This window comes from Scyliorhinus torazame, chromosome 17, assembly GCF_047496885.1.
Source record: "Scyliorhinus torazame isolate Kashiwa2021f chromosome 17, sScyTor2.1, whole genome shotgun sequence".
In the NCBI taxonomy this organism is placed as follows: domain Eukaryota; kingdom Metazoa; phylum Chordata; class Chondrichthyes; order Carcharhiniformes; family Scyliorhinidae; genus Scyliorhinus; species Scyliorhinus torazame.
Window position 1 is genome coordinate 132,742,447 of NC_092723.1, and position 14,078 is coordinate 132,756,524.

At 48.2% G+C, this 14,078-nt stretch overlaps 1 protein-coding gene across 4 annotated transcripts in view; it reads right to left on the reverse strand.

Moving 5' to 3' along the window:
- Positions 1 to 14,078, reverse strand: part of mad1l1 (mitotic arrest deficient 1 like 1) — a 1,358,866-nt gene that overhangs the window by 1,312,339 nt on the left and 32,449 nt on the right. For all 4 annotated transcript variants that reach the window (XM_072481041.1, XM_072481043.1, XM_072481040.1 and 1 more), the window contains exon 9: positions 11,863 to 11,924. In XM_072481041.1, the coding sequence (XP_072337142.1) occupies positions 11,863 to 11,924 (62 nt within the window). The remainder of the gene's footprint in view (positions 1 to 11,862; positions 11,925 to 14,078) is intronic.

Sequence of the window (14,078 nt, forward strand, 5' to 3'; positions counted from 1 at the left end):
TCGCCATTTTAAATCGGGGTTTGGCCATTCTAATCGGGAGTTAGCCATTTTACATGGCTACAGTACTGGAGCGGTTCGGGCTTGGAACAGGATTCACCTCCTGGGTAAAACTCCTATACAATGCTCCCATGACGAGCGTACAGACAAACAACACCAACTCCCGATACTTCCAGCTGCACAGGGGCACCACACAAGGATGTCCACTGTCCCCGCTGCAGTTCGTCCTAGCGATCTAGCCACTAGCAATTGCGCTCAGAGCGGCAAAAAGCTGGAGGGTGATCCGAAGGGGCGGCAGAGAGCACAGAGTCTCACTCTATGCAGATGACCTGCTCCTCTACATCTCGTATCCACAAATCAGCATGGACGGAATCATCGCGCTTCTGAAAGCGTTTGGCGCCTTTTCGGGCTACAAATTCAACATGAGCAAAAGCGAGATCTTCCCGGTACACCCACAAGTAGGTGGGGCAGCACTAACGGGACTGCCGTTTAAACAAGCCCGACTCAAATTCCGCTACCTGGGGATCCAAATAGCCCACGACTGGAAAGAGATCAACAAATGGAACCTCACCAGTCTGACGGAGGAAGTACAAAAGGACCTGCAAAGATGGAACACACTCCCACTCTCCCTTGCGCCGGGGGGAAAGAGTCCAGACGATCAAAATGAACGTGCTGCCCAGGTACCTCTTCCTATTCAGAGCCTTCACGACCTACATCCCCAAGGCCTTTTTCAAAGCATTAGACAAACTAATCATGGCGTTCGTATGATGGGGAAGAATGCTAGGATCACAAAGAAGGTCTTATAAAAAACAAAATCAAGGGGAGGGCTAGCCCTCCCAAGCCTACAATTCTACCACTGGGCGGCGACAGCTAAGCGAATAAGGGGATGGATCAAGGAGCCAGAAGCCGAGTGGGTGCGCGCGGAAGAGGCCTCCTGCAGGGGGACCTCCCTCCAGGCCCTCGCCACGGTGGCGCTCCCATCTCCATCCAAAAAACACTCCAGCAGCCCAGTGGTGATAGCCACCCTCCAGTCGTGGAACCAGCTACGACAGCAATTTGGCCTGACCAAAATGTCAGACAAAGCTCCCATCTGTAACAACCATAGGTTCACACCAGCACTGACTGACGCCACCTTCAAAAGATGGAGAGAGGATGAGGGGACACTGTTAGTCAAGGACCTGTACACCGACGGCAGGGTCGCAACACTGGACGAACTGACGGAGAAATTCCAGCTGGCCAGGGGGAACGAGCTAAGGTACCTGCAGCTCAGAAACTTCCTACGAAAGGAGACAAGGACTTACCCACAACTGCCACGACAGGCATTACTGGAAGAGTTACTGGACGCAAGCATATTAGAGAGAGGAAACTGTAGCGACATGCACGACCGACTAGTAGAAGGGGCCGACACCGTACTGGACGCAACAAGAAGGAAATGGGAGGAGGACCTGGAGATCGAGATAGGGTGGGGACTCTGGAGCGAAGCACTGCATAGGGTCAACTCCACCTCCACCTGCGCAAGGCTCAGCCTGACGCAACTAAAAGTGGTACATAGAGCCCACTTAACAAGAACCCGTATGAGTAGGTTCTTCCCAGAGGTGGAGGATAGATGTGAACGGTGCCAAGGAGGCCCAGCCAACCACGCCCACATGTTCTGGTCTTGCCCCAGACTTGTGGAGTACTGGACTGCCTTCTTCGAAGCAATGTCCAAAGTGGTGGGGGTGAGGGTGGAGCCATGCCCGAAAGTTGAAGTCTTCGGGGTTTCAGACCAGCCAGATCTATTTCTGAGGAAGAGGGCAGATACCCTTGCCTTTGCCTCCCTGATCGCCCTACGTAGAATCCTGTTCGGCTGGCGGTCAGCAGCACCACCTAAAGCTGCAGACTGGCTGTCCGATCTCTAGAAATCTCTCCAAATGGAGAAAATTAAATTCGCCATCCAAGGGTCAGACGGCAGCTTCCACAGAACGTGGGAGCCATTCACCCGACTGTTCCGGGACTTGTTTGTGGCCAACAAACAAGCAGAAGAATAGAGCCAGGTAGCCAAGAACCAGGGGAAAGCAGCCAAAGCATGAGAGGGAGAGCTAGACTGCTGGGGGGGGGGGGGGGGGCAACTCAGTCTAAGAGGAAGGAAAGGCGAACCGCAGGAGGGGGGGGGGGGTTTCCAATAGAGGAGAGCCAAGGAGGTGAGGGGGGGGTTGCGGGGGCAGGGAAATGTTAACCAACCTGACATTCACAGGAACAGAGAAAAAGGAAAATACAGGCGGAGGACGGGAGGGCTGACTTAAGCGGCAGCGTGCACAAGAAAACAACGGCGGCAAAATCCAACCGGGAGAAGCGAGGGGCAACACCGGCACCAGACCCACTCGAGGATTGCCCTCCGGAAGTGCCTTGCCGGCACAAACGGATGCCTACTTACATATATATATAGATATATCATATCCTGTGTACAATACGGCAAAATATACTCTGTTCAAAAATCCAATAAAAATCATTTATAAAAAAAGTCTTGGACACACCCAGAACATGTGGACGTGATTCGTGGGCCCTCCCACTCACCGGCCAGACCTGTCTTCCAACACCGCAAAGAACCTGCTCATCCTCGCCACCATCATGTGGGCCCATGCACCGCTTTAAACTAGATGAGGCTTAACCTCACACACGACGAGGGCACATTCACCCCCCGCCCACATCCCTGCCTGCACCTCACACTTACGCTTGATTTCCTCCACTGGAGCGCCCTCCCTCTCTATCAATTCCTTGTACATATCCGACACCCTCCACTCCCCTATTTCACCCTCCGACAACAGCTTATCCTGCAACACCGGAAGCGGCAGACCAGGGAGGGACGGCACCTCTCCCCTCACAAAATCCCTCACCTGAAAATACCTAAAGCCATTCCCGTTGGGCAACTGATACAATTCCTCCAGCCCCGCAAATTTGCCCCCTATAAACCGGTCCCTAAACTTGATCTCCGCCTGCCGCCATCCCCAAAATCTCACATCCAGCCCCGCCGGCACAAATCTATGTTGTCACATATCGGCACCCACAACGATATGCCCTCCAGCCCAAAATGTTGCCTGCACTGCCTCCACACCCTTAACACCGACACCACCACTGGGCTCACAGAGTATCTGGCCGGCGGGAACGGCAGTGGCGCCAACAACAGAACCCTCAAACTCGTTCCGCTCCTCCACCCACTCCCAGACTAACCTCTCCTCTGCAGCCTATTTCCTCAGTCGCAATATTTGCCACCCAATAATAATTTATCAAATTTGGCAATGCCAGCAGCCCACCCCCCTCCCCCCCCCTCTTCCCTGCAATTGGAGCCGGTCTCTCCCTTAATAGCCCCTCCTCCAGCACCACAGAGTACCTCCGATCCACCCCCCCGAATCTCATCTACCAGCCTTGCTCTCTCCTCCTGCTCCACCCTCCCAGAGCACCCAAATCAAAATAAATTCCCCCGACTACTGCCTTGAATGCCTCCCACAGCGTGGTGGCTATAACCTCTCCAGTGTCATTCAACTCCACCCTCTCATCCGCCAGCAGCCTCACATCTAACCTCCACTGCGGTCATTGGGCATCTCTATGAACCACCCGCAAATCCACCCAATGTGGCGTGTGGTTCAAAACCACAATAGCAGAGTCCTCCAAGTCGGCCACCCCCGGCAGCAGTGCCTTGTCGATCACAAAAATGTCGATCCATCGGCGACACCCTTGATATTTTAGGACTCGACCAATTCATACCCGGGTCCTGGGCCCTATTGAAATCACCCTTCATAATCAGCCAATGCATGTCCAGATCCCCAACACCCGCCTCATAAAGTCAATGTCGTTCCAATTTAGAGCGTACACATTCACCAGGACCACCAGCATTCCCTCCAATTTCCCACTGACCATCACATACCTGCTCCCTGGATCAGCCAATGCTCTACGCCTCTAAAGGCACCCTCTTATTCACCAACACCGCCAACCCCTCGTTTTCATGTCCAGCCCCGAGTGGAAACCTGCCCCATCCATCCCTTCCTCAGCTTTGTCTGATGTCCCAGCTTCAGGTGCATCTCCTGTAAAAACACGTCCACCTTTAGATTCCTCAGATGCCTGAATTCAAGGGACTATTTAACCGGCCAGCCATATTTAAGCCAGACGTTCTAGGCCCGCCCATCTCTCCCTTCCTAACTGCTCCTCACCAACCACACCCATTTCAGCAACCCCCCTTCCCCCCCCCCAGCAAACAAAAAACCCAACCCATTTCGCACCCCACCCTTCCTCCTGGAAACCCCCCACTTCACTCCTGTTAACTAGCCCGCCCAGCCAACATGATGGACCCACACCCAAGGCCTCCAACTTCCTCTCACACCTCCAGTCCACCCTCCCCACCAATCCTCCCAACAAACAAAGAAACAAAAAGGCACACTCACTATCACCACTCCCCCATCGAAATCCACCCAGTGCTTCACAATGCACACAAAGCTCCTCTCCAAAGTTTAACGTCCTCACACTCCTCCCTCTGGTGAGTCAAATAAAATTCCTGCTTTTGGTGTGTCACACACAAGCGGGCAGAGTACAAAACCCCGAACTTCACCCCCTTCTGCGGAGTCTGCATGTTCTCCCTGTGTCTGCGTGGGTTCCCTCCGGGTGTTCCAGTTTCCTCCCACAGTCCAAAGATGGGCAGGTTAGGTGGATTGGCCATGATAAATTGCCCTTAGTGACCAAAAGAAAGGTAAGGAGGGGTTATTGGGTTACGGGGATAGGGTGGAAGTGAGGGTTTGAGTGGGTCGTTGCAGACACGATGGGCCGAATGGCCTTCTTCTGCATTGTATGTTTACCCGGTTGTACCCGGCTCTCCGCTTCGCCAGCTCCGCACCCAGATCCTGGTAAATCCATAGCTCACTCCCTTCCCAGGAGGACGTCTTGGTCTGCCTCGCCCACTTCAGAATTTTTTCTATGTCCAAAAACGATGCAGTCGCACCACCATCGCCCCGCATTCCCCCACCTGCGGCTTCCTCCTCAGTGCCCTGTGAGCCCGATCCACCTCTCAGGGACAGTCGAAGGCCCCCTCCCCCATCAACCTCTCCGGCATGCTCGCTACATACTTGGCGGCCTCCGCTCCTTCAATGTCTTCAGGCATCCCGACAATCCTCAAATTCTGCCTCCTGGAGCGGTTCTCAAGGTCCTCCAATTTCTCGCAGTCTCTTCTGGCTGTTCAACACCATCCCCAGCTCCATCTCCAACAAGGCAAGCCACTACTCTACCTTCGGGATCGCCAGGCCCCGAGCCTCCTGTCTCTGCTCCACTCGTTCATCGAATTTACAGTGCAGAAGGAGGCCATCTGGCCCATCGAGTCTGCACCGGCCCTTCAATCCCATCCATCCATCCCCCCCCATCCATCCATCCCCCCCCCCCCCCCCCCCCCCCCCCCCCGACTCCACCACCTTGGCTACATCCTCTTTCCTCTGCTGCTGGAATTTATTATTCAAAATCTCCACCAGCTGCTCTGTCGATCATTGGGTGGGCAATGTTGCCCCCTTGCCCTTCACCATCTTCACCTGTGCCGCACCATAAAAACTTTCCTGCTCCACCTGCTCTCTCTTTCTCGTGGCACTTCTCGTCTTCTGATTCATACACCAACCTCAGAGTATTACCTTCCCTGGGCACTCATACACCTTTTGCCCTCAAAGACCACACCATTTGGGTGGGGAAGGACAGAAAGAAATCTACCTTGAGCGGGAGCCACCAAACGTGCAACCATTCACTCCACAGCCGCCACCGGAGGTCCTCCAGCAAATCAATTTCACTCCGGTCCATGGGCTGGTGCCACCCCATTATGAAAAGCTTCCTGCATGTTCCAGGCTGTAGATTCATTATCTGGTCCCCATTATCTTGGCTCTGCTCCACAATCAGTGGGAGCCCTACAGGCAATATGCTCATGCCCTCTGAAATCCCTTTCCAGAATCACAACCGTACTAATCCTTTCCCTATTCTGGTGCTCAGTGATTGCACTTTCTCCTCCAAATCAGAAGACCACTTTTGTGACTTGAGCGTAAAATCTAGGCACACTCCAGTGCAGTGTCGTACTGAGGTGGTAGCAAACTGCCAGAGGGGCCACTTTTCAAATGAAACATCAATGAAAAATCCATCTGCCCTCTCAAGTAAATGTAAAAGATCAGTGTTTTGACCAATATTTAGCCCTCAAACACCGTCATTAAAAGAAATTATCCAGTTGTTACCTCATTACTGCTGGCGGAAGATTGGTGTGCACAAACTGTCTGGCCACTTCCTACAGCATACCAGTGACAATACTTCAATTGTAGATCATTGGCTGTAAAGTGTTTTATAATAATCTTTATTGTCACAAGTAGGCTTACATTAACACTACATGAAGTTGCTGTGAAAAGCACCTCGTCACCACATTCCGGCGCCCGTTCGGGTTCACAGAGGGGAAATTCAGAATGTCCAAATTACCTAACAGCACGTCTTTCGTGACTTGTGGAAAGAAACCAGAGCACCCGGAGGAAACCCACGCAGACACAGGGGAGAACGTGCAGATTCCACACAGACAGCGACCCAAGCCGGGAATCGAACCGGAGACCCTGGTGCTGTGAAGCAACACTGCTATCCACTGTGCTACCATGCCACCCGTTTCAGGATACCCTTAACAACACTGTAATTGTAAGCCTTTCTTTTTTACTATCCAAAGCTTCCTGTAAAACCTTTTTTCAATCACCCCTCCCAAAATCTTTCAGACCTTGCTTGGTGAGCACCTCTTCTCTTTGTAATGCACTCCAAATGTAGCCATTTGCCATGTGAACTCTGTTGGACCAATTCAAGTTACTGCTGACTCTCAAAACAGCCAGACAGGCCAACCTCTGCCTTCAGATGTGCACCAACACATCAACAGTCCTTCTTGGTAATCCTAAAACTGCATATAGGAGAAAATGGAATTTTAGAGCATAAGACCACAAGATATAGGAGCGGAATTAGGTCATTTGGTCCGTCGAGTCTGCTCCGCCATTCGATCATGGCTGATATGTTTCTTATCCCCAATCACCTGCCCTCGTCCTGTAACCTCTGATCTCCTTATTAATCAAGAACGTATCTATCTGGTCTTGTCTTTGAGGTACCCATTGTCATTTTTTTTTTAAATTTAGAGTACCCAATTATTTTTTTCAATTAAGGGGCAATTTAGTGTGGCCAATCCACCTAAACTACACATCTTTGGGTTGTGGGGGTGAAACCCACGCAGACATGGGGAGAATGTGCCAACTCCAAACAGACAATGACCCATGGCTGGGATTGAACCCGGGTCCTCAGCGCCGTAGGCAGCAGTGCTAACCGCTGCACCACTGTGCCGCCAAAAGTACTCATTTCAAACAAAAATTCTAAAATAAAATCACAGCACAATTGTAATTTAGGACCAGATAGAGCATGCAAGCACTAGTCACAACCCAACCCAGTTCTAAACCCACATAAAGCTTTTCCAGTTTCATGACACCATAGTGATGAATTAATCCATTAACAGATATAACACTAATATTACTATGAAAGGTCTGACACTGGGAAGTTGCAAAGAACAAGGGGACCTTAGCTTGTTTGTCCATAGATTTCGCAAGCAGAAGGGCAGGTTAATAGGGTGGTGAAAAAGGCATATGGGTCACTCATTTTTATCAATCGGGACATAGATTACAAAAACAGGGAGGTCATGATGGAGCGGCATAGAATTTTGGTGAAGCCACAGCTGGAGTACTGTGTACAATTCTGGTCATCACATTATAGGAAGGATGAAATTGCACTGGAAGGGGTGCAGAGAGGATTCACCAGAATGTTACCTGGGATGGAACATTAAGTATTAAAGAGAGGTTGGATAGGCATTGGTTGTTTTCTCTGGAGCAGAGAAGACGGAGGGGTGACCTGATTGAGGTGTACAAGATTATGAGGGGCAGAGACAGGGTGGATAGGGAGCAGCTGTTACCCTTAGTTCAAGGATCAGTTACAAGGGGACACAAGTTCAAAGTGAGGGGTGGGAGGTTTAGGGGGGATTTGAGGAAAAACCTTTTTATCCATAGAGTAGTGACGGTCTGGAATACACTGCCTGGGAGGGTGGGATGCCTCACATCCTTTAAAAAGTACCTGGATGAATACTTGGCATGCCATAACATTTAAGACGATGGGCCAAGTGGGATTAGGTGGGTAGGTCAGGGCCTTTCATGCATCAGTGCAGAATTGATGGACCGAAGGGCCTCTTCTGCACTGCAGTATTCTGTGAGTCTGGTTATACGAAGAATCTGAGGGAATACTGCTGATAAATTACCATAATTTAGCAGAAATTGACCGAGCTTCATTCAATTGTCTGGACAGGAACATGGACTCATGGTGCACAGGTTTAGCACAAATATAGCATTTTTTTAAAAGGTTAAGTTCTCCATTTATGATGAATTACAGTACCCGCAGAAATTCAAATAAATGTCCCTCAAGAACTCAAAGTCACGACATTGCCAATAGCCAAGTTATTCGCTTTGAACACAGCAAAACCTCCCCAACATTTGCCCCTTTAATTCTTTACTTTTTAATTGGTGATGGGAAAAATGCCGTCAAAGCTTTTCATCATGCACTCATCAGGATAGATTAACAAGAACACTAATTGTAAAATGAAACATCAATTTATACTGCATGAGAAGACTGCACTAATTAGTTGGCAAGTAGACGGTGTTGGTAGAGGCGTTGCCACAGAGAATGCACCAGGGACCAGTTAAATTCTAAGCTCCTGTTTAAATTCAAACCAGGTTAGTCACGGCAATGCCATGGGAAATGAACCAGAAAACGGTTGTCCCCCAAGTTTTTGTTTAGTTGAAAAAAGTGCAATGCATCAACAAACTCTTTCTGTCTATGAGGGACAGAGGGAATATATGTAGCCTCTAGCATGCATTAGTGAGCCACACTGCAAGCACAACTGATTGTCATTATAATTCTTAGAATATGGATTCTTTAGCAAGTGCTTTCCAATCTCAATATCACATCTAATGTCAGACACTATAGTTATAGAAGTTACAGTGCAGAAGGAGGCCATTCGGCCCATCGAGTCTGCACCGGCTCTTGGAAAGAGCACCCCACCCAAGGTCAACACCTCCACCCTATCCCCATAACCCAGTAACCCCACCCAACACTAAGGGCAATTTTGGACACTAAGGGCAATTTAGCATGGCCAATCCACCTAACCTGCACATCTTTGGACTGTGGGAGGAAACCGGAGCACCCGGAGGAAACCCACGCACACACGGGGAGAACGTGCAGACTCCGCACAGACAGTGACCCAAGCTGGGAATCGAACCTGGGACCCTGGAGCTGTGAAGCAACTGTGAAGCAATTGTGCTAACCACTGTGCTACCGTGCTATGTTGTGAGTTTTGCCAGAACAGGCTGGTTGGGTATGGAGAGTATTTTACCTGCTGTGAACAGCCAGAGGGACAGGCTGTTTGACACAATCCACCCGTTGTTGGACATACAGCCGACATAGCTGGCACTACACCAGCACCACAATTCATATTCCACAATACTAATTTGTGTAATAGGCAGAACATTATTATGACTTGAAATGAAATGAAATGAAAATCGCTTCTTGTCACAAGTAGGCTTCAATGAAGTTACTGTGAAAAGCCCCTAGTCGCCACATTCCGGCACCTGTTCGGGAAGGCTGGTATGGGAATTGAACAGTGTTGCTGGCCTGCCTTGGTCTGCTTTAAAAGCCAGCGATTTAGCCCAGTGTGCTAAACCAGCCCCAAGGTGGCAGCAGCTTTATGTTATCACACGTGTTGCTATTATATAGCAACATCAACGGCTAGCTTCGCCTATTTTTTGGTCCTGAAAAGTGCCTAGTCGACCTCAGATTAATCCGGAAGGCATCTTAAACTACAGAAGGTTGACAAATACCTAATAGTAGGTTATATATTTCATTTCAGAGTCATTACAAACAGACTATTTGTAAATTGGAAAAATAACAAGGAAGTTGCACACATGAAGAAAACTGAATATTAAAACCACCACTAGAGTTCAGCCATATCCAAAAGACAAAGCAAATAACATCTTAACTGACATAAATTTAATTAAAAAGTTCAGATTGGTCAGCTCTTTTGAAGAACTACTCAACTCACTGTAGACAAGTGTTTATAAGCTCTGAAACTCAACTGCCAAAATGTTATTGCCATGCTAATAATAAAACATATCTCCAATCTAGGACATAAAATACCTCACCAGTTTACTTTCCCGTTGCTTTAACACTGGAGTTCTGCCCTTCTCTTATTGCCCTAGTTTCTTCTCACATTCTTGACTGGGATACCAAATTCAGCTAATTACTACTTCCCAACTTGTCTAGTTCGGTTTCCTACTCTTTTCAATCCTTTGTTGTGTCCTGCATTATTGGTACTGGCTCTCATGCAAATATTAAACCGGATCTGAGTAGTTTCCCACAAAGACAATCCTCCCCTTGCTGGTTTTTAATAGCCCCATTTTGTGAGGCACACCACTCACAAGTAATAAAGTTGTAGATAGTTTATGGTTATCTTCAAATCACAAGGGCAGGACTTTGGCTCAGTGGTTAGCACTACTGCCTCAGGGAGCCGAGGACCGGGGTTTGATCCCGGCCCCGGGTCACTATCCATTTGGAGTTTGCACATTCTCCATGTGTCTGCGTGTCTCTCACCCCCACAACCCAAAGATATGCAGGTGGATGAATTGGCCATGCTAAATTGCCCCTTATTAGAAAAACAATTGGGTAATTTAAATTTAAGAGAATAAAATCTTTAAATCGCAAAAAATGTATTATAAAGGAAATCCAAATCCTATCATCTATGTAGCTGACACATCCAAGAGTTGAATGATTATAAATCAACAATATTTCAGGGGTATGGGGAAAAGGCAGGGGAATGGCACTAAGCTATAATGCTAGTTTGAAGAGCCAGTGCAGACACAATGGGCCAAATGGTCTCCTTGTGCATTGTAACAATTCTGTGATTAGCTTCCATTCCCAGTCTAAACTGTAACAAAGTGATCAGATGGATGAAGGTCTGACTTTCAAGAAAAAACTATTGATAAATAAACATGGTTAGAGGTTTAGAAGGAAGCAAATACTGGATATTTTGAAAATAAAATCTAAAACATTGGAAGTGCACAGCTTAACAGACTCTGCAAAAGAAAAGGTTTTGCTCCATAAACACTGCCTTTCCTCTTGGAGGCTGGCGGACCCGTTGCCCATTCCCAACATTTTCTGTTCTTATTTCCATGTGTTTTTTCAGCTGACAGTGTCACAAAGGGTCACTGGTGAGTGATTACAGTTGGGATGCAACATAACCTTATCAAGACAGTTCGTGCAATCAGATGGTCTTGAAATCTAACATTGAGTTTACATTTTGCATCAGGAAGATGTCAAGTCTCAAATATGAGCATGTAATAGAATAATCGGACACTGCACTATGTAATCTTTCAGTCCCATTTTTTTTTAAAAATATAAATTTAGAGTACCAAATTATTTTTCCAATTAAGGGGCAAGTTTAGTGTGGCCAATCCACCTACCCGGCACATCTTTTGGGTTGTGGGGGGTGAGACCCTTGCAGCCAACACCATACGGACAGTGAGCTGGGGCCGGGATTGAACCCGGGTCCTCAGCGCCATGAGGCTGCAATGCTAACCACAGCACCACAATGCAGCCCTGTTCAGTCCCATTTAATCCAGGTGGAAAACGCAGTGGTGAATGTTCATATCGGAGGGGTACAGCACAGGTAGGAAGCAGATAGACTGAAAGTAGTAAACTGCTATGAATGCAATTGGCTGCCTTCTTTTGAAAATAAAGAGAAATTACATTTTTGCTACAGAATCGTACCGAATGTTTAGTCCCGATGTTTGTTCCACATTCTCCCAACTTTGCAGCTTTGCCAGCAATTTCTAAAATAAGAAAAATAATATAATATAATAAGTAACATAATCTGCAAAATCATTCCTGAACTAGAAGTTGACAAGTGTAATAGAATTGTAGAGAGGTCTTTTGATCCATCATAGATGAACCAACTCTCCAACAGTTTTCCAACAAGACTCAATCACCTTCCCGTTTTAATTTCTTCAAATATTATCAACCTCCTTTTTTTTAAAGTTGATAGGAAATATGTTGCATCATTGTTTCTTGTAAGCCAGGGGACTCCTGGTGGCGACAAGCAGGAGGAAGTCACACGTTGGGTATCACCTGCTCGAGGCTCGATTTTCTGAAACTTAATGCCCTGTCCCAGGGACAATTTTTAAACAAACAGGTTCAGGAAGACATAAGGAGGGAGAAAGGATGTCTAAAACTCAGAAGGCGGCCGCCGGGAAGAAGGTAGCAAGTGAAGGTTCGCCATCGAGCAAAAGGATGGGACGCGCCGTTCACGGCAGAAAAGATGGCCGTGGAATTCAAAAAACAGCTTGCTCAACACTTGGGAGGTGATGAGGAAGGAAACGATGGCGGCAATGAAGGTATTGGTGGAGCAGGCAATTGCCCCAGTGAAGGCGGCGGTGTCCAAGACATCGGCCAAGGTGCGGGAACAGGGCGACAAGCTGAAGGGGTTGGAGGAGGCTTTGTCGCAACACAACAATCAGCTCACCTTGATGACTGAGGAGCTGCAGAGGGTGGTGGAGGCCAACAAAGGTCAGAGCGAAGGTGGAGGACCTGGAAAATAGGTCTAGGATTGGATTTGTTTATTGTCACGTGTACTGAGGTATAGTGAAAAGTATTTTTCTGCGAGCAGCTCAACAGTTCATTAAGTACATGGGAGGAAAAGGGAATAAAAGAAAATACATAATAGGGCAACACAACATATACAATGTAACTACATAAGCACCAGCATTGGATGAAGCATACAGGGTGTAGTGTTAATGAGGTCAGTCCATAAGAGGGTCATTTAGGAGTCTGGTAACAGCGGGGAAGAAGCTGTTTTTGAGTCTGTTCGTGCGTGTTCTCAGACTTCTGTATCTCCTGCCTGATGGAAGAAGTTGGAAGAGTGAGTAAGCCGGGTGGGAGAGGTCTTTGATTATGCTGCCCGCTTTCCCCAGGCAGCGGGAGGTATAGATGGAGTCAATGGATGGGAGGCAGGTTCCTGTGATGGACTGGGCAGTGTTCACGACTCTCTGAAGTTTATTGCGCTCCTGGGCCGAGCAGTTGCCATACCAGGCTATGATGCAGCCAGATAGGATGCTTTCTATGGTGCATCTGTAAAAGTTGGTAAGGGTTAATGTGGACATGCCGAAATTCCTTAGTTTCCTGAGGAAGTATAGGCGCTGTTGTGCTTTCTTGGTGCTAGCATCGATGTGGGTGGACCAGGGCAGATTTTTGGAGATGTGCACCCCTAGGAATTTGAAACTGTTAACCACTCCACCTCGGCCCCGTTGATGCTGGTAGGTGGCAGAAGTTATGAATTGTGGGTCTGCCCAAAAGGGCTGGAGGGCCCGAGGCCAACTAAGTACTTTGCCAAGATGTTGGTGGAGCTGCTGGAGGAGGGGGAAGATCCCTCCCGGTACAAACTGTTTTTGAGGCCTAACCGAAGGCAAATGAACCGCCAAGGATGGTAATAATTTATTTTCACAGATACCATGTGGAGGAGAAGGCCTGAATTGGGTGAGGCAGAAGGCGGAGGTGCAGTGGGCTGGAGCTGGTATATGCATATACCAGGACTTAACCGTGGAGCTGGAGAGGAGGCAGTCAGCCTTCAGTCCAGTGAAGGCAGCACTGTACAACAGCGACGTGCAGTTTGGTGTGGTGTATCTAGCGAAGTTGTGGTTGACCTACAACTCAAAAGACCTTTACTTTGAGATGGAGGTGGCGGACGCTTCTATTTTTAAAAAAATAATCTTTATTGTCACAAGTAGGTTCACATGTGAAGGCGGAAGGACTGGGGCAGAAATGAGACTGAGGTTTGGTCTTGGACCGAGAGTAGGGGGGGGGGTGAAAGATTGTATATGGTTCTATTTCATGTTGTTATTTGTGATTAAAGGGTGTGAAGTTGCCTGTTTGGGTTGGGTAGGAGTTGGAAATTTTTTACAATGGCGGTTTTCTGGGGTTTGTGGGTTTGC